The 21,230-nt window shown below is 32.0% G+C and overlaps 1 protein-coding gene across 1 annotated transcript; it reads left to right on the top strand.

Moving 5' to 3' along the window:
- Positions 1-5,717: 5,717 nt before the first annotated feature.
- On the top strand, positions 5,718-20,990 carry LOC134700412 (fibropellin-1-like). Its single transcript, XM_063561808.1, has 12 exons — positions 5,718-5,838; positions 6,191-6,300; positions 7,252-7,514; positions 11,571-11,732; positions 12,770-12,813; positions 13,627-13,740; positions 14,164-14,277; positions 14,819-14,932; positions 15,366-15,479; positions 15,890-16,003; positions 19,415-19,528; positions 20,866-20,990. The coding sequence occupies exons 1-12, from the start codon at positions 5,718-5,720 to the stop codon at positions 20,988-20,990; spliced, it is 1,509 nt and encodes a 502-aa protein (XP_063417878.1).
- Positions 20,991-21,230: the final 240 nt, after the last annotated feature.

Genomic DNA, 21,230 nt, shown 5'->3' with positions numbered 1-21,230 from the left:
AACACTTCAAATTCATAAAAATAAACATTCAACAAACATTATTCCATATTCATGTTGCAACCATGAAATTAAGAGTAATTTAAAGCTTTTCTTTTTTTTTCTGTGCATTGTTTTATAATTGTCAAGGGTATAGCGTGCAGTCATAACTGTAGTATTTTTTTACGGAATTAAAATTTGATATCAATTTGAGTGCCTCACTATTGTTGTCAGCAAATCATGAGGATTATAATAAAATATAAAATTAAAGTTATTATTTGTCATGTGAAAGGTTTGCAATACAAACGAAATAATCATCGATTGAAGATCTAATATAGTTCTACCATTAAGAATCCTAAGGTGTAGAATTGCATATGTCAACAGTAATCACATCATATACATTTGTATTTTCTTAAAAAATATTTCTATCACTTTTAGAAGAATTCAATGCGGAAATAAAAACAAATACTAATGTAGTTCTTTATAAAACTTGACTTATTTGAACCTCAACATATCATTGACTGATTTATCAATCAATTGAATACCATGAATGATATATTTCTCATAAAGGGGAACAGTGTACGAAAATACGGAATTGGAAAGTTGATTCACATATCTGCATAATGTCCCTTTAAATAAGTTAACATCCACTATGGTGTGAATGTTGAACCTATTCAAATCAATCAATTGAAAAGTACAAAATGTCATGTACGGTCAGTAACTAATAACACTATTTACTGCTCTTTGTAAAGAATTAACCCAATTAAGTGCGTGTTATCAATAGATGACTTCTTTAAACAATATAAATTAAAAGATTACAGTTGCGACTTTATAATAATAATTGGAATTATTGATAACGAATTTCCTGTTTAAAAGTTCGAGTCTATATACAGTATCTGTGAAAAAAACTCCCGTTCATCAATTATTAATTAATTTCAGAAGTTTTATAGTCTCTACATATCTGTCTATATTGTTGGCATAAACGAACCATAAACGTGTGTGTGCTTCGTGTACAGCCACATGTGTGTTAACGAAATATATATCCTTTAATTCTAAATAATTTGGTATTGGTTATTGAATTTCCCTTGATCAAGGAGGATATGAAGTTTTAGTCTCCCTCGAATAGTCATATTTAACTAGGGCGAACAAATCTATGATCTGCCTTAAACAAGAGAAATGGATGTTTAATGATTTTAACTTATTTAATTTATATAAAGTGTTCTTGGTTTTATTCATATGATTTATTACTATAACTTTGTTTATATAACGTCCCTCTTATTTTTTAAATGTCATTTTCGTTTCTTTTTATGATTCGTATGGACAATGATTCAGCTTTCAAGAAATTGTTACAGTTTTTTGCTTTGAATCATGCTGTGAAACTTTTTGTTTCATTCGATACTCCGCCATTTTGAAATTATTACTTTATGGAAAAATTGGGTCTAGTTGGTTGCTTAATTACATTGTTAAGGTTGTTTTACCTATAATTATTTATAGAATTGGGAACATATCCGGAAAATACAAATAATAACATATCAATGAAAATGGATTCAAACAAAGTAGACACTTCTTATAAATCTTGTTTATAGGTTGATTTAACCATATATCGTGAGTACCAAAAAATCTATAACTAACATATATATAAGTTAAAACTGCTAACTTTAAATTTAATACATTTTTAAAACTAAGAAAAAAAGAGAGTATGTCAGGAAAGATGTTCCTGCAGAATTATTTTCTGTACATCTATTCGCGTAGTTTTGGTGTGTACTTGCTATAACATTTATTAAACTAGATAACTTAACTACATATCTTTTTAATAATTTAGTCAACAATTGTGGTTGTCGCAAAATATATTTATCTTAAATGAACTTCTTTGCAGTAACTAATATTTTCTTTTCTTTATTTAACATTATTATTTCATCTTATAAAATAGGTAGACATTACATACAAATTATCATATACCGGCAGTGCATGTAACGATTCTCTTGTAACTGGTGAAGGTAGTCTAACTTGCCATACCGGATGTGTTGGCAATTTGATAAGTCCACTTTCATATTATTGCACCGACAGAAGTGTCGATGAAAATTGGAATATGGGCCAAAGAACGGTGGATGTCACGTTACATTCTTCTTCAGATAACATTTACCGTTTTGGGTATGTATAAAATATTATTACATTGGTTGCAATGAATAACATTGATTTTCTTATAAAAACCACTATAACTTCACAGTGAAAAAAACTTGCACGTGGTTATTTCACTCCTCTACGTCATACAACAATAGGCGTTGTCATGAAGTAGGATCAAAACATAGTGGAAATGATTAGAAGAGATAAAGTTCCTTACATTTTCTACTTTAATTTAAAAAAAACAAACTTTCTCCAATGTAATAAAAAGAATTATTAATCAAAGAATTCAAATATCGAAAAATATTCAACTCGTGATCGAACAACACTGTTAATTAACTCATGCGCTACGCGCATTCGTGAAGTGATGTGTTGTTTGGTCACACGTTGAATGTTTATCTCTTTTTGAATTTTTCGATTAGTTATTATAAAAATATCATAAGCCATTGCAACTTACATATTCATTAATAAAGACCTTTACCACGGCTCTTAAAAATATATGTATATATATATATATATGTACTACAGTACATGATATATAAGGCATGGAGGTGTAATTGTTGCAACATCTTTATGCCTTATATATCATGTACTGTAGTACCCCGCTAGATTAAAAGTGACGAGGAAAGGTAACACACGGTCACCGAAGCTTTATTTTTTTGTGAAGCTCAGGTGGTTGTGTGGTCTAGCGGGACGGCTACAGAGCAGGCGATTTGGTGTCACGATATCTCAGTAGCTGGGGTTCGAATCCCGGCGAGGGAAGAACCAACATTTTGCGAAAGCAAATTTACAGATCTAACATTGTAGGGTTGATGTTTAGACGAGTTGTATATATATAGTGTACACAGCCATGTATCACCATTATTGCTGATGATCCGATGGATACATCTGTTGTAGAGTTGTCACTGACTCAGACGTATATATAAATATATATATATATACAACTCGGTTAAACATCAACCCAACAGTGTTAGATCTGTAAATTTGCAAATTTTTGGTTCTTCCCTCGCCGGGATTCGAACCCATGCTACTGTGATATCGTGACACCAAATCGCCTGCACTGCAGCCGTCCCGCTAGACCACACGACCACCTGGGCTCTCAAAAAAAGAGCTTTCGGTGGGCATGTGTTACCTTTCCACGTCAGTTTTAATCTAGCGGGGTACTACAGTACATGCTATATAAGGCATGACGATGTTATTGTTACAGATTAGCTAAATTATCTATAGTAAAGGATCCTACAAATTAATGTAAGATACAGTCACAGAAAATAATATATATACGAGACTAAATTGAAAACTACGTTTAAACCTATGATTGCGTTGGATAAAAACCACAATTTTTATACGTGTGCATGTAAAACAAATTTCGTTGTAGAAGGGTCTAAAAACTGCACAAACAACATTTTCCCAAAGACCAAAAAAGTAAAAAAGTATATTTAAGAAAAACGCATTTGACTAATAGGTCGAACAACTGATGTTTTTTAATCCTGCTGACTGCCATTGGCGATTGCCAAATAAAATTGACCACAAGATGTAACAAAATGGATCTTAATATAAATTTAATACTAAACAGAAAACAATTAATTTGTGGCCACGATGTTATGCCACAAACATAAGGTGTCAATATTTTTTTAGTACACCAGATCCGGATTTCGACAATAAATGTCTCTTCAGGGATGTTAGGGACCGAAACGGTTATTGGAAGGTCATATAAAAAGTACCCTCATTTTTAGAAAAAGTACCCTCATTTTTAGATAGACTCGACTCTTGACTATATATATTTTGTTATGGTACAGGTTAGTGTGTCCCTTAAAGGTAAAATATAAATTAATTTTACATGTTAACACACATGTGACTATGGTATTTAACAATTCTACTATCTGTCAGCCCTGGTGTCGAGTCACAAATTAAGTAGTTACTGGTAGCGTAGCTTGCTGAATGGTCAAGGCTATGGAAGCGTAGCCGGCAAACAACTAAGGTATCCCAGAAACGCTATACCATTAACTTAAGTAGCATTTTATTTACAACAGATAATAAAATTAATTCAGCTTTACAATTTTTTTAATAAAAAAAACCATTCAATTCTCTTACGAGTTTAAATAACATTAAAACCCACCACTTAAGTTAAAAATTGACAAAGACCTCTACGTTAATCGTTTCTTAACATCGTAGTAAGTGTAGTAAAACATCTAGGTCAATCGTGCTTAGGTTCGTTTATCCAACGTGCATGCATACAATTTCAAAGGAACATGCAGTTTACGGGTTGCACAAACCACGACGGATTTGGTTCGCACAGTCAATATCCTTGGTATCAGTGGTGAACGCCCTGGTAGTGGGCGGTAGGCTCTCTGAGGGCTGTTGTGCGCTCGTTTTTATACTGAAATCCCACCAGTTTCGTGCCCCTATGGTGATGGTGGACAAATTACGTAATGCTGATTGGGTGTTGATATCGGGTGATGAAGTTACTGACGTCAATAAACCTAGTGATGCATATGGCGGCGATTTCGAATGTTGACAGTCTGTCGAGTCGGGAAATAGAAAAAAAAAGGACTTAACTAAGGTTTCTCTTAGCATGTATGGCCCCGGTTACAATATTCAGGCCGCATTCAAATAAAATAGCAAGGTAATGAATCGGGAACGTGTGAAATAAGGGTAAACAGAAGACCGGCACAGTCGTTCATTTAGGGGACCCTCACTGGTCAAACAGTGAAGACGAACTTGATATCTTTATTTCCAGAGACATATCTAACAATATTTACTTACAATAACAATTATAGTTTGTACAATGTTCATTAAATGTCTTTGTTTACACGTTGATTAACAGTAAACGACGAACGTGAAAGTTTAGCACATTAAATTTATCCTTAAAATTGTTAAATGTGTTTACTCAATTACTTACTGGATAATAAAAAGTTTTGTTTGAGGTTATGGCAGACAACTTTTAGGATTTATTACCAAAGTTAGAAACTTTCGGTCAGTTTTTATCTCGTCATTATAAAAATTATTTCAATCTTAACGTCGATTTAAAAAAGAGGAAAAAACAAAACACAACTGATATCTTAGTTTATCGCTATTTTGTGCATTTTTCCTTTGATCTTGTGTTTATCTTTTGTGATAATTTTCATATCATGCTTCTCGCTTGAGATGGAAAAATTATCGCTAGAAACAAAGGAGGCCACGTGGCGTTGCTAACGAAATTGACAAGAAATTGACAACGTCGTCATAGGTAAAATAGTGATAAACAGATTATCATTGGTCATCTCAACTCGGTTGATTTTCTCACTTTCGCTATACCAGCTCAAGCGAGAAATTCAATCTCGTTGAGATGACCAACGATAATCTATAAATATACGCTGTTTATTGATCGTCTTGAAAAAAGTGGAATGAACATTATACATGTTATAATAACTAATAATTATGAAGGAAAAAAAACCCAAAAGAGCTATCATAACGTATACGCCATAAAAAAATATTTGTTGTAAATGTGTTAATAAAGAACGAATATTAAATTTAAAAATGCGTATTTTAACATAATATGATTTTTTGACACCACACTTTTTTTAAGGTACGCAGGCGCAGCCTGGATCTCTCTAGTAGAAAGTGGAAGCAGCTGGTCATTGATGGCAACTGCAAACTTAACTGTTCGTTCGGATACTGGACTTATCAATTCTCCACCAATTTGTTCCATGCAACCAATTGTTAGACTGAAGCAAGGTTGTTCGTATTCAATGAAAATTCCAGGTAATTAACCAACAGATTGTTCAGAATATTCAAATACAATGTTTTCGCTATACTATGTGATGTAGATAACCGTATTTAGTGTAGGTTAATTGAACCACCCCCATAGTAACGTTTATGATTTACAGATATATATAAAATAGCAAATATTTTTTTAAAAAGTTCAATATGCCATGACCAGAAGTATGAAAGATAGTGCGGTTTCTAAAATGCATGGCTTAACTTTTAAAGAAAAAAAGAAAACATTTATTCCTTTTGAACGATAAGTTACCAATTGAACTTAAATCTGATGGTAAATATGTTGAAAATTACTCAACTTTTTTTAACTGTTTATACTGGCAACATCTGCTTTCAGTTATAGATGATGATGGCGATTTTGTTAAGTGTCGATGGGCGACCAGATCGTCAGGAATAAATGAATGCGGAGATGTTTGCTATGGTCTAAGTAATGCTACACTGATTGAGGTATATTTCAGTTTATAGTTTGGTTTTAAAGAACTGTTGATTGTTAACACACAATTGCTCATTTTTCTAAGTTTGATATTTTTGTTGTTATTGCTAAATATTGTTTATATTGTTTAAAAAAAATCAGTGAAGGATATTTAATACAAACTAATTATGTGCTTTGGATATGTAATGATGATATATGTCTTTAAAACGATATTTCAAAATCGTGAATGATATTCAAGATGATGTTACTCTGACTTATCTGACATTTACATAGATTTGTATTTACTTGAAAACAAATGGAAAATACTATTATACTGACTTTCTATTATCAATCCATATTGAAATGACCTATCAAACCATATATCATATGCTACATTCCCTTACTATCTTCACAGCTCACCTGGAGTATAATTTTATGAGCGAGTGGAACGTTTTGTTAGTGTCATGGTTCATTCCTGTCGAATTTTTCAGATACCAAGTCAGTGGTTGGCTTCTGTTTATTTTTATGCTTTGTCATTTGTGGTCTTAAAAATGTTGCTGAAAAATCATCGGTAGTTCCTGTTAAAATTATTCGCAACTTGTTCAGTCTGGAGCATAAAAATATATTGACTTATTGTATCAACAACAACCGGTCGTTGAAGAATTCATGTGGACCTTTTATTTGACTTTGCAATTATAATTTGTTTTCTTATATAGTTTTAAACATTACTTAATTTGTAAAGTTCATATATTCATAACCTCAACAAACTCGATACTTGGTATAAATGTAATCCTGTTATTCCATCAATACAAAATGTACTTTAAGTTACCCTGTAGACGTCGTTTGGGTATACTCACCTATCGCTTTTTGTTTCATTAACTCACGCACGTATACAATACAATTAATTAAAAAATATTATACTATGTCGAAAGTAGAAAAATCTTTTAGTTTTCGGTTTAGTTGTCTCAATCTCAATCTTTTTCCAGGAAACATGCACTCTATCTTATAATGCGACGGGAGCATCAGGATGGTATGTTGTTGCGCTTCAAATTGAAGACTTTGCTTCTCGTATAGAAACAAATTCATTTAGTAGTGTGCCTTTACAGTTCCTGATCTATATTTATTCCGGCTTAAGTGATTCGTGTGACAGTAAACCAGCTATAGAAACTACTGTTGCCGATGGATCAGTAATCCAAATTTCTATAAATACCATCTACCGCCAAACTATTGTAGCAAGCTCTTTGAGTTCGTAAGTATGACATTATACCAAATGTTAATTTGGTCTTATGCAGTTTATAAAAATTCAAAATATACAAGATAATGGTACACACTGTGTATAAGTAAGTATAAATTCCCGGCCGATAAAGCTGCTAATAATATTATAAAACGGGAAAAAGCTGACAAAAAATCTTTGGACTCTTTTTTTAAATTCAGTAATGAAGATAGTTGATATACGTATTCAACATTTTAAAGAACATTTTACTATTAACAATAACCACAATAAACCTATTTCTCGTATCAAACATAAACTAAAAGAACTAGCCAAGGAATTTGTTTTTGTCCCGGCCGATAAAGCTGCTAATAATATTATTATTGTTTGACGTAAATTTTACATCGAGGTTCTGAAAAAGGAAATCACCAATTCACCAACATTCCAACTGACTCCATTTTCAGAAAACGAAATCTGTAACAAACATAAACTTTTAGCCACCGCTTTACAAGCAGAGCCAAATACAATGAAAGTTCCAACTATGTATTGGCTTCCGAAGCTACACAAAACCCCTTACAAATATAGATTTATTTCGTCTTCAAGCCATTGTTCAACTACTAAATTGTCTATTATTCTTACCAGCACACTTGGTACAATTAAAAACCTTATAATAAATTGTTCAAATAAGGCCTTCGAAAATAGTGGAATAAATTACTTTTGGAGTGTCAAGAACTCGTTGGAAGTACTTGATAAATTGCATGCTTATATTGGTGATTTTGAATCTGTTCAAAGTTTTGATTTTTCTACCCTGTATACCACATTGCCTCACATTCTCATTAAGAAAAAATTCACACACCTAATTAAATGGGCATTCAAAAAATCAGAATGTGAATATATATGTTCAAACTCTTTTAGGTCATTTTTTAGTAGAAATAAACAAAAAAACTATGTTAATTGGACATGCTTTGATACTATATATGCCCTTGAATTTTTACTAGATAACATTTTTGTTCGCTTTGGGGATTCCGTATATCGTCAGATTATCGGAATTCCAATGGGGACTAACTGTGCACCACTTATTGCGGACCTCTTTTTGTATTGTTACGAGTTACAATTTATGACAAAAATAAGCAAAGACCCATCAAAACAACATCTGATAAACAAATTTAATAATACTTTTAGATATTTGGATGATATTTTGGCTCTCAATAATGACGACTTCAGTATGTATATTAATGAAATTTATCCTGGTGAACTCACTTTAAATAAAGCTAATACTAACAATGACCACTGCCCTTTCCTCGATCTTGATATCTATATCACTAACGGAAAGCTGAATACTAAAATTTATGATAAAAGGGATGATTTTTCATTTCCTATCGTTAATTATCCGTTTTTAGATGGTGACGTTCCCTTGTCACCATCTTACGGTGTTTATATATCTCAACTTGTACGATTCGCTCGTGTATGTAACAATGTTTTAGATTTTAACGAGAGAAATTTATGTATTACTGAAAAATTATTACACCAGGGTTTTCGATATCACAAACTAGTTAAAACATTTACTAAATTTTATCATCGGTATAAAGACATCATTCGTAAATATAGCTCAACATGCAGACTTTTTATACGTTCAGGTATTTCACATCCAATTTTTTATGGAAATATTCTTTATAAAGCACAAAGGTGTCAGTATTCACCTCATAAACTTACAAAACCTTTGAATAGACTTATTAAGAAGGGATATAATTACGATACTGTTGTCAAGTCATTAAAGATTGCATATTTTGGAGTAAATATTGAGTCACTGATAAGGTCTTTGCGTCGGAACTAAACACATTTATTCTAAAAACAGTTGTTGGCATGACACGGGTTATGTTCTTCTCATATATGTTATGATGGTATGATACTAAACCCCTTAGGGGAAGGATTGTGCCTGATGTTCATATGATGAAATCATAATCTTTCAGTCAGTTTAATTGAAGTCTGGAGCTGGCATGTCAGTTAACTGCTAGTAGTCTGTTGTTATTTATGTATTATTGTCATTTTGTTTATTTTCTTTGGTTACATCTTCTGACATCAGACTCGGACTTCTCTTGAACTGAATTTTAATGTGCGTATTGTTATGCTTTTACTTTTCTACACTGGTTAGAGGTATAGGGGGAGGGTTGAGATCTCACAAACATGTTTAACCCAACCGCATTTTTGCGCCTGTCCCAAGTCAGGAGCCTCTGGCCTTTGTTAGTCTTGTATTATTTAAATTTTAGTTTCTTGTGTACAATTTGGAAATTAGTATGGCGTTCATTATCACTGAACTAGTATATATTTGTTTAGGGGCCAGCTGAAGGACGCCTCCGGGTGCGGGAATTTCTCGCTACATTGAAGACCTGTTGGTGACCTTCTGCTGTTGTGTTTTTTTATTTTGGTCGGGTTGTTGTCTCTTTGACACATTCCCCATTTCCATTCTCAATTTTATAAATGTTTATAATTTAAAGTTTTAAGTTTTACGACATTTCCACGTAATAACTACAGCTATATTAATAAATATCACAATACCAGCGTGTCTGTTCCACCGGCCTAATTTGTTTGGCGATTCTGCGAGCCCTTGACTGAAAGAATACAGGAATGTCAAGTTATTGCTAAATAGAATAATAATTAAGAAATCAACAGAGTTTTTACAGTAGCTCAGGATGAAAACATTGACTTGTTCCAGGACAACATGAAGGCACAGAAATGGTAACTTATGAGTTTATGAATTCACTAGGAAGTTGAAGGGAAAACAAAATGTCGTAGCAAATTGCGATGAAACAAATACAGAAAAAGTTGAAGCTTCCGATTGGCGTTGGAATACAAAGAACGATAAGGAGTTTTGGGATTCTCTCAAATGTAGCCGACATTCGTTGCAGGTGTTGTTTAACATCGGCGTATGGTTAGATTTATAAATATATGGACAGTATGATCGTCTAAAGGTCATTCTCCTCTTTCATCGATCTCCAATCTGTAGGATTTTATAAGCTATTTTCTTCTTGTTTTGGATTTTTTTAAATACGCTTTGTTAACAATTGTTAATCAGAGTGTTTTAACAGGGATAAGAACGAATAACAAAGTCAAAGGTATGTTTGCGACCGCGTGTTTTTTTCTGTAACTGCTTGTTGAATATAAGTAAACAGTTGTAAGTATAACGGCAGTGTAAAGTAAACAGATACGCTTTGTTTTTTTTTAGCTTTTTTTTCAAAATCTATCATTACACAACCAATATTTCACGAATTTAGTACAAAAACGTCCTTTACAGAAAAAAAGACAACAAAATACCCCCTTTAATCTGGTATTATGCCAAAGATACAACTATCGACAGATGATAAAACTGTCAACGAGGAGTGGCAAACTAAATACCGGTATGCACCATATGGCTGTTTGACATTTGGACATCGCTTGAAAGATTTTGCTACTTAAAAAACATGATACACAAATGATTATATTGAATATATTAATCAAATAAATGTACATGTTTGTGAACTTCTTTGATGAGGATGTTGCGTAATACGTCTTTATCAATAATATCCACGTGTATTGCTGACGGGACCCATATTTATCTGTGAATAACCAAGCTTCCATCTTCCGGCAGCAGTTTTTTTTAATAGTTTCGTAGGTTCGCTTGCGTTGCTGGTCCATTGTGACCTATCTGTTTAATTTGCAGAGACATTTACGACAGAAAGGGGTTTTCATTAATGGTGCTAATTGATGATTGACCTCTGTCGTGCGAGTTCAATTGAGGTGGTATGTACGAACCCCTTTAGTAACATAAACTTGTTTTTAGTTTAATTGGAAGAACAGTATTTGTTTGTAGGCAAATTATATGTACACTTCTTTGTACTACAGTGTTTTAACAGCCTATACTGTTTGGAATTAAAAACTGTCAGTAATTATTCATTTTCACATTGCTGCCATATTTACACTACGTTGCTACAAAACGTCTTATCTAAATATTTTAGTGATTTTGAAAACTATAGTCTTCTGTTAGGCTGTTAATTATATTTATTTTGGCAACACTATGAGGTCATTACAAGATAACGTTTATCCCATCTCTTCCTCTAGAATAGCAGAAATAAATACAGTGTCACCATTGGGAATGAAAAAGTCTGATTTACTGACGTATGGTACATCTAATAATAAATGGTACATAAACGTAACATGGACTCCAACAGAGACACAAGTCGGCAGTCATATATTCTGCTATACAGCATTTGATAATAACAGGTACCTGTGCGTCATGTAAAAGAAATGAACGATTTTACACCACAATAGTGACATATATAATGGGAGCTTTCTTACATATTGTATACATTTTTATTTAAGTTCCTTATCTGAAATAATTGCCAAGCAAAAACTGAATTTGATATCATGTGTATACTTTGCATACACACACGAATGTTCCAGCTCTCATGCTGAAAAAATATGGAAAACATTGACAACTTCCTTTTGCAATTTTATCATGTTTATTCGTATTTAACATTGAGTAAAACACAGTATATGTATGAAGTGTCGACGCGGTTTTAAGAAGTATGTGCGTATGATCAGCGTTTTTACAAAAACACACGTAAAAAGGCATTCGATTTTCATGATTACATTTTTATGGTGAACTATAACATGGCGTGCTATGTCCCTTTTTTCGTTTTTTTTTACCTGTGATTTGTTGGCCGATGTATATTGGCACGAGGTGCAGGTGTTGCCATACAAGTTGTATGCTGTTTAGAGAAAAGGTTACAATTAAAATCAACAATTATGCAGAGTTCCAATGTGTATTTACCTAAAGCTATTTAATAGCCAATTTCTGCTCATAAAAGTATCATAACATAAAAAATGAAGTTTCCAAATTAATGTAAAGTAAAGTTTAAAGAATGATCGCAATACGCACGGATCTGTCATTAAAATAAACGTTTATATGATTGTACATGTTATAAACGTGCTCAATATCAATGCTTCTTTGTTGATTGTTTACTATAAGGTGACAATTGGTAAACTACGGCTTCAAAATACGGATTAAAAATACGAAAATTAGGTAGCTTCCACCTCATAACAGACAAAGAGAAAAAAAATGACGATAATACGATATATTTGCGTAAAAAAACTATAAAATTGTAAACAGAAGATTAAGTTTTTGATACATACATTCATTGGTTTAAGAATAGGATAAACTTTTCTTTTCACCAGTCACTCGTTTCAAATGACTTTAATGTTATTTTTATGTACACTTTTTTTTTATCAATTTATTTTCTGTTGTCCCTTTTTTTCAGAGAAGCATCCAACCAAGAATGCATAAGACTTGTAGTAGTAAATGGTGAGAATGCATTTCTTATATATATCGTATTTTGTTTTGCTTCAAATGAAGTGCAGTTGAGATAGTGCGGCACATTTTACTTCATTTGAACCACAATTGCTTTGAACATGCTGAGTGAGCATGTCACACATTTTGATTTCAAAATTCCAAACAATATTTTTCTCTATGCTGGTTATTAAATTTTCGACATGTCACAACAGAATGCAAACTATTTTATATAATTTTAATGACGTTTACCAAATTTTTCCTGACTGTGTTGGGCTGTTAAATGTCGATTACATATCGTGTCAGTGCCGTGGCAATGCCACCCTGTCGATATCCTCAGTCACTAGTTATGTTATAACATAGCGCTTGAAAATGAGAATGACACTTATAAGATTGTTGCGTTCGAAGTGCTTTAATAGATTTATCTTCAACGGGAACACTGTATATACTGGAAAGGTATTGTATCAAACAAGAATCTTATAAGGCCACATAAAACAAATTTGGCCAATATAGATGAAACATAATATTTACATTATCATAACATTAAAACAATAATTTTGTATTTGGGGTAATGTAATCCTTTTAAATTGATTATTTTGGACAATGATTAGTGTAAATGTTGTCTCTAGTGACGAAACATTATAATAATAATAACAAAATCTCACACGTAGCCAAGTACAAATATGACAAAATCAAATATGTTAAAATTCACTACATCTTTTATAATGAAAATATAAGAACAGAATACTAAACGATCCTTTACTGTTTCTCTAAATTTTCTTAAAATAAAAGACTGAATGTTTTCTAATTTTATATTATTCACTTCAGATATCGGAATATGTACATCCAACCCATGTAAAAATACAGCTACTTGTAATGACCAAGTCAACAAATACAGCTGTACATGTGCTTCTGGTTTCACGGGCACAAACTGTGAGACAGGTAATTGACTTAACATTGCATAGGTTTTACTATAAACTTATAACTATGTCTTTATTATGAGTGTTGTGTTTTCGGTTCAAAATCGATAGATTAAGTGCAACATAATTCTGAGAAAAACAATTTACTTATAAAAATGCATTTGTCATGCTTTAGAAGTGAATGTTTCACTGACTTTCTTAATTCACGTTAGAAAAATGGAACACTTGTAACTGATAAAGTAATTAAGGTAATGGTTACTTTTTTTTTTAACTTTTGAGTATCACTTTCAAGAAAAATCATGATTATATATTATAATGACATCAATCAAGACAATATATCTTTTCGAAAAAAATTGCAATCTGCGTTCACATCGTAATACGTTCATGCAAATTCACAACTATTGCAATATATACTTTACGTAAACATTTTAAAATTTCCTTGCAGATATTGACGAATGTTCATCTAACCCTTGTCAGAATGGAGCTACTTGTAATGACAAAGTCAATGATTATAACTGTATATGTACTGTTGGGTTCACTGATACGCACTGCGAGACGGGTAAATCCTTTGCAAAAGTAAAATAACAAAAATACCGTACTCCGCGGAAAATTCAAAACGGAGGGTCTCTAATCAAATTGAAAACACATCAAACGAATGGATAAGCAGAAACTTAAGACAGGAACACAAATTGTACCATAGCAATTTATGATAAGATGATTATATTTGACCCTACTTAAAGAGTTATACAAAGTTCTTCAGTAAAATATAATGGTGAAGGTTGAAACATTGTTTATATGAAATATATACTTGTTTTGGTTCAACAAATGAATTGCCCGCCTTCCTTTCCAATTGTATATAAACACAACACATTAAAGATACGGTATACGTTATACGTTTTCAAAAACTAATACTTGCAAATTATAATGAGAAATTGTGGTATTTCTTTTTAACTTAAAGAGTTTAACTGTTTAGACAAAAACAGCTATAAATTTGAGCACAAGTGTGTTTAACAAGTTGAGAAATATAGTAAGGCAAGTGATGATATCGTTAGAATACACAAGTGATGTCAAGTTACCTAAAAATCCAGTTTTTGTTATAGATATTAACGAATGCTCATCCAACCCATGTCAGAATGGAGCTACTTGTAATGACCAAGTCAACGGATACAACTGTGCTTGTGTTGGTGGATTTACCGACATACTCTGTCAGACAGGTAAACAATTGATTAATCGCTTACAATCCATTATGATTAAATGATTGTATTCTACCTCATTTTGAGAGATCTGTTCCCGGTTCGTTTCGATTGGTTTCGAACAGAATTATCCTGAATTAAAATTTAGTTCATATAATCCAAAATCGATTCGTCATGTTTCCAAAGGGAATAATGTCCTTGAATTTACAAATGTATATAAGAACGACACATTTAGAATGTTTAATTTAAAACGAAAAAAGGGTCTAATGTATATTGAATTTTAATGTATAACTTTAGAAATAAATCCTGATTTAATAAGAAGCTGTATCTAGTGTATAGAATTGTGAGGCGTGTTGATATAGTAAGAATCAAACCCGGTTGTGATTGGCGCATAAACATGTGACTAAAATAATTCTGTATCTACATGTATTGAAATTTCAAATTTTGCTTTCAGAAATTGACGAATGCTCATCTAACCCATGTGAGAATGGAGCTACTTGTGATGATCAAGTCAATGGGTATAACTGTACATGTGCTAATGGATTCACTGACATACACTGTCAGACAGGTAAACAAATTAACCCCACTTTAGCAACAATACTGATAGAATATCCAAATTTAACTTTACTTTAGAAAACGTGTTCATCGTACACAGTTGTTCAGTTAAACATGATGTGATATGTTCCTGTCATGATGAAAGAAGTGATTTTTGCGTCTGCCTTTCCGAATTAATGGGCGTGTAATTCATGTTAACAAACACAAATACTTGTCATTACTAATGTGCAAGAGTTATAACTTATACTGAGCTCTTGAGATTGATATTAGCTTTATGAATATAAATATTTTTAACTAGACGAGAACCATTGTAAGTCCTGTTGAGATAATTTTTATACAAAATGTGATGAGCGCGGAATTGCAGACAAAACTTAGTGTATATGTGTTATAAAGCAACTCAATTTCAATATATATTTATTACAGATATTGATGAATGCACATCCAACCCGTGTGAAAATGGTGCCACGTGTAATGATAAGGTCAATGGATATACGTGTACATGTTCTGCTGGGTTTACAGACACTCAGTGCGAGACAGGTAAACAAATTCATTCAATATTTGCGATTCATTACGTTAAGTTGGTATTTTATTTAACCTTGCTTTAAAATTTGTGTTTCATGTACGAATTTTCGCAGTGAAACAAAGTTCTAAAACGGGAACAGTTATAAAATTGAAAAATGTTCTCGACATGATATCAAAAACAAACCTCGTGTTTATGCCTTTTCGAATGTCTTAAAACCCTAATCATTAATGATAAGTTTGTTGTTTTTAAAATAAAGGTAACTAGAAAACATCCGCGAAATCGCGAGCATTAAGACCGTGGTTTTTCGAGTATTTTACCCTAGCGTTAGCGAGGGTTAAAATGCGAATATCAATGACCAACCCATGGTTAAATGAAAACAAATCTACGACTGCCGTGAATTATTTCGATTCTAATTGGACAAATTCGGTATTTTTGTTAACCGTGAAAGCCCATTACATACAATACTGTTTTGGCTGTTCCGTGTTACCCAATTTTGATAATATTAGTAATTTTATATAATTCAATGAATATTGTTTTTTAATCGCATTATTGTACTTACATGATTCTTCAAATGTTATTTTATTCGTTTTGTTGCGTTCAAGAAGCTTTAAAACGCCCGGTAGTTGCATTTGATTTTTTTGTTCTGTTTACGGAAACCTACTTGTGACGTCACCGTGTTTCGTTGCCATGCCAAGACAATAATATTTCGCGGATTTTAAGTTTGATGATATTTTATCATGATAAACAATTTGAAATAGAGATTAATATATTGTATCTGAATCTTGCCATACGTTAACTGGGTGTTTTGATGTCGAAATATGAGAATACCTGGTAGAATAAATAAATTGGCCGTAACGCGGAACAGCCGTTTTTTGTGTATTGCTGCGTCTGCTCGAAAAGTAGACATATTGCGATTATACTGGTTGACGATAATAGGTAGTCAGGCTAGAAATGCAAATAAGACTTGAATTATGAATAGAGCTATGCTTATATTACTCAATAACCAATGCGATTTGTCATATTTTACTGTGATGGGGAAAGGCCTTTATTCTGTTAAATAAGGCCGTCAGTTTTCTCGTTTGAATTGTTTTGCATTGTCATTTCGGGGCCTTTTATAGCTGACTGTGCGGTATGGGCTTTGCTTATTATTGAAGGACGTGGGAAGACCTATAGTTATTAATTTCTGTGTCATTTTTGTCTCTTGTGAAGAGTTGTCTCATTGGCAATCATACCACATCTTCTTTTATAAGCTTCAATAAGGTGTTGACTTTGAAGAAAATAAGTATTCCAATATGGGGAGCTTATTATGCATATGAATAGCCAATACAAACCATTAAAAGTCTGAAATTGCCTATATCTGTACTCGACTGTACTGATTTTTACTCGACCAGTCTGAATTCATCTGAGATTTACTTGATAATACTCGACTGTAGTCTGACCCATACTTAACAGTCTGAATGTGTACTTGACCAGTACTTAACCCTTTTATACTAGTCTGAACCGTACTCGACCTAGTCTGAACCGTACTCGAGCTAGTCTGAATCATACTCGACATAGTCTGAACCATACTCGACCTAGTCTGAACCATACTCGACCAAGTCTTAACCAACCTAGACCTATTCTTTGTATCTATCAACTGAATTTTATCAATTTAGGATTTGTTTTTAATCAAAATTAAATTAAAAAAATATTAAAAATGTATGCAATACAGTATTGAAATTACAATTTCACAATAATCAATCATATAATAACTTCAACACAAAACACTTACGTAACAATATATATCAACTTTTAAAATATAAATAAAACAAGCTGATCAAATTATCTAAAAAAATGAATTGTGAATAACAAATGACTAATATTTTCGATATTTATTCCAAATTGTGGTACCTAACTGGATGACTGGACTATTTTCATTATAAACTTAAACCTAGTATTGATTTAGTTCAGTTTAATTAGTAATGCAGTGAATGTTTTTTTTATTAATATATATATAAAATAGTATATAAAACAACTTAATAAATTTTAAAAAATGAGAGCTTAATTGTTTTGTTTTATTAAACCAAGAATTTAACATGTTTAATGTAATCATGATAATCGAATTTCCATTTCAATCTTTGATAACCTTTTAAAAAAGGAAATGTATTCCAAAGTAACAGTAAAAATTTATTTGAATCAATTTAAATATTTTTTGGCAAATTAAAATGGCATACATAAAGCACTTTAATATGTTCTAATTACCTCAGTACATTGTGTTTTACAGGTAAAAAGAAAGCCTTGTTTTCTTAAATTCGTGTATTATCTATCTAGTACATATATGTATATTCAAAGGCCTTGTTATTAAACTTAAACAGGATGTTGCAATTTTGAATCAATGTTATTTAGAATTTAATACCTTTGACCAGGTGTGATCTTATTTATAAGTTTGCCCTCAAGCAGAGGTTATTCTTTATATTTTACCACTTATCAGAAAAACAAATTTATTTATTTATTTAATTTTATCCTTTTTTGATATAAGTTATGTATATTTTTTTTATATCGTAAATATAATCAAAGATATATTTCTAATAAAAGGTTAAACAAAAATTAGAAAAAAATATTTAAAAAAAAGTAGAGTTTTTTGGGGTCTAGTATGGTTCAGACTGGTTGAGTACTGATCAGACCTTTGGTTAAGTATGGTTTAGACTGAAAAAATAGGTCGAGTACATGTCGAGAATGGGTTAAGACTGTTTCAGACTGGTCGAGTAATAGTTCAGACTATTTTCAACAGCAAAGATAAGGGTCAAGTACGATTCAGTACAGTCAAGTATGGTTCAGACTGGGGTCGAGTAATGTCAAGGAAAAGTCAGACCAATTCAGACTGGTCGAGTAAAAATCAGTACAGTCGAGTTCAGATATAGGCCATTTCAGACTTTAATGATTTGTAGTGAGAGCCATCATGAATTGCTCAATAAATCATAATCACTCTAAATGGATGACTTCACAATGCGATTTGTCAGTGTATGACTTGTTAACCATTTGTAATTAAAATTTTCAATTAGAATCATGTTTTGCAGGATCTCAATATGGTCGACTGCAACTCTTTTCTATGACCCAAAAGTTCGTCTGATGACGTAAATAATATCTGCACACTTCTATTTCGTTTCCTACCAAAATAATCCTCACAGAGAAATCAAATGTGACTATGCAAATGACACAGAGTCATGATGATTATACTGTGGATGGAAGAGAAGCGACATACAAAATGGATTCTGTTAATTTAATAGTATAGATATATGCCAAGGCTATTAAACTAGTTGGGAAATATTGTTATGCCTGTTAAATATCAATACAATACAAAATTTGATAAGCGCAGAATAAAAATTTAACTCTGAGTTCATGTGTTAATGTCACAAGTATTCCAGAAATCCGTATTTTATTTACAGATATTGACGAATGCTCATCTAACCCATGTCAGAATGGCGCTACTTGTAATGACCAAGTCAACGGATACGAATGTGTATGTGCGGCTGGATTCACTGACACAAACTGCGAGACAGGTAAACAAATTGATAAAACATTTGCAATTCGTTATTTTTTCGTGACTTTATCTGACCTTCGTGATAGTAATGTTTGAGATACTTCCTTTGTTCTGTGCAATAATAATTATAAATTGGAAAACAAATATTAATTTTCATATTAAAGCTATAGCTTGTATGGTTCAACAGTGAATAGTACGTGTCTCTTTAAATCGTTCCTTAGATCGATATATGAATGATAATTTATTATGGGTTATCAAAAAAGAATAGTTGGTTATTTAAAAACAATATGACTGTTACGTTATTTATTGAGAAACATCAAGGCAATATTTAAGAAGTATATGTATTCGAGCAAATTATGAGACAAGTGATTACATCACTAGATAATAAGTGATAGACGCATATTCATACGCAATTGAAATAAATACCATTTATACATGTATTAACTGACGGTCTTTACAAACATAACACTTATTTTGGGAGATTTTTAAAACCCAAATCATGATTGATCCTTATATTAGTACGCATTATGTTTACCGTACTTGTAGAAAAAAGGAAAATTAGATACTAGCCTTAACTGAGGAAATTTAACATACTGAAATTTTGAAGTCGCAACAAGTTTTAAAAGCGTTATGGGATACCAATGAATGATTCTTTGAAAAAAGGTTCTTCATAAAACAATTCTTTCAATAAATACTCATCATTAAATCATTATTAAAAATTATATCTTCATTTAACCGAGACAAAGCAATGACAATCGGAATTATACCATAATCATGATGCAGGCAGAAATACGTGAACGAGAATTTACTTGACATTTCACGCAAGAAACTCCACTTATTGTTGTCACACCCACGGTACAGGGAGGTACGATGTGTTGATGACCACCCATGGCCTGATCTAAAGGTTTCTACAACGCAACTTCAGATTGGATAACGCAATGTCGTTTGCGAGACATCTTTTCGGCAGCAACGTCAACTAAATACCAGAAACAATTGTAAAACACACTTTTAAGTGTGGGACAGAGATCAAATCAGAAGGTACAAACCTACATTCCAATCAGAATTGCTTGACATTTCTGTCAATCATTTTGCGTTTGCTACAGCAGTCATTGTTGTCAACGGTGACATCGATATGGAGAAAAAACAGGGTTTCAGTCATACCACATGATTTGAACAATAAACATTACTTAATAAATTTAACTTATGAACTGCCAACTTTTATAGACAACTAAGTAATGAATGAAATGAATGGTTACATGTATATTTTACAAGAATTGTAAATTTAACAAATAGAATTGAAAGTATGGTTTACACATGTGTTTTCAAAGTCGATAACTATATGATTATTTTTAACAGATATTGACGAATGTGCATCTAACCCATGTGAGAATGGCGCTACTTGTAATGATCAAGTCAACGGATATAACTGTACATGTGCTGATGGATTCACTGACATACACTGCAAAACAGGTAAAAGATAAAAAAAGACCATTTGCAATCCAACAATTCAAAGATCCTATATTCGAGAATGGTACGATGTCGATCGGTTTAGTACAAACATAAGTGTCAAGTAACAACTTATAATTAGTTGATCATGCAAGATAAGCTATTATCAAATTTGCGCTTTCACATGAGAATATTCAAAAGAATATCGATGTTATACAAAGAAAATGCGTTATCAAAACAGATACTTGTCATTTTTTATTCAATTAAAGGCGTTT

Source organism: Mytilus trossulus, unplaced genomic scaffold, assembly GCF_036588685.1.
Source record: "Mytilus trossulus isolate FHL-02 unplaced genomic scaffold, PNRI_Mtr1.1.1.hap1 h1tg000138l__unscaffolded, whole genome shotgun sequence".
In the NCBI taxonomy this organism is placed as follows: Eukaryota; Metazoa; Mollusca; class Bivalvia; order Mytilida; family Mytilidae; genus Mytilus; species Mytilus trossulus.
This window is presented reverse-complemented; position numbering and strand designations above follow the sequence as displayed.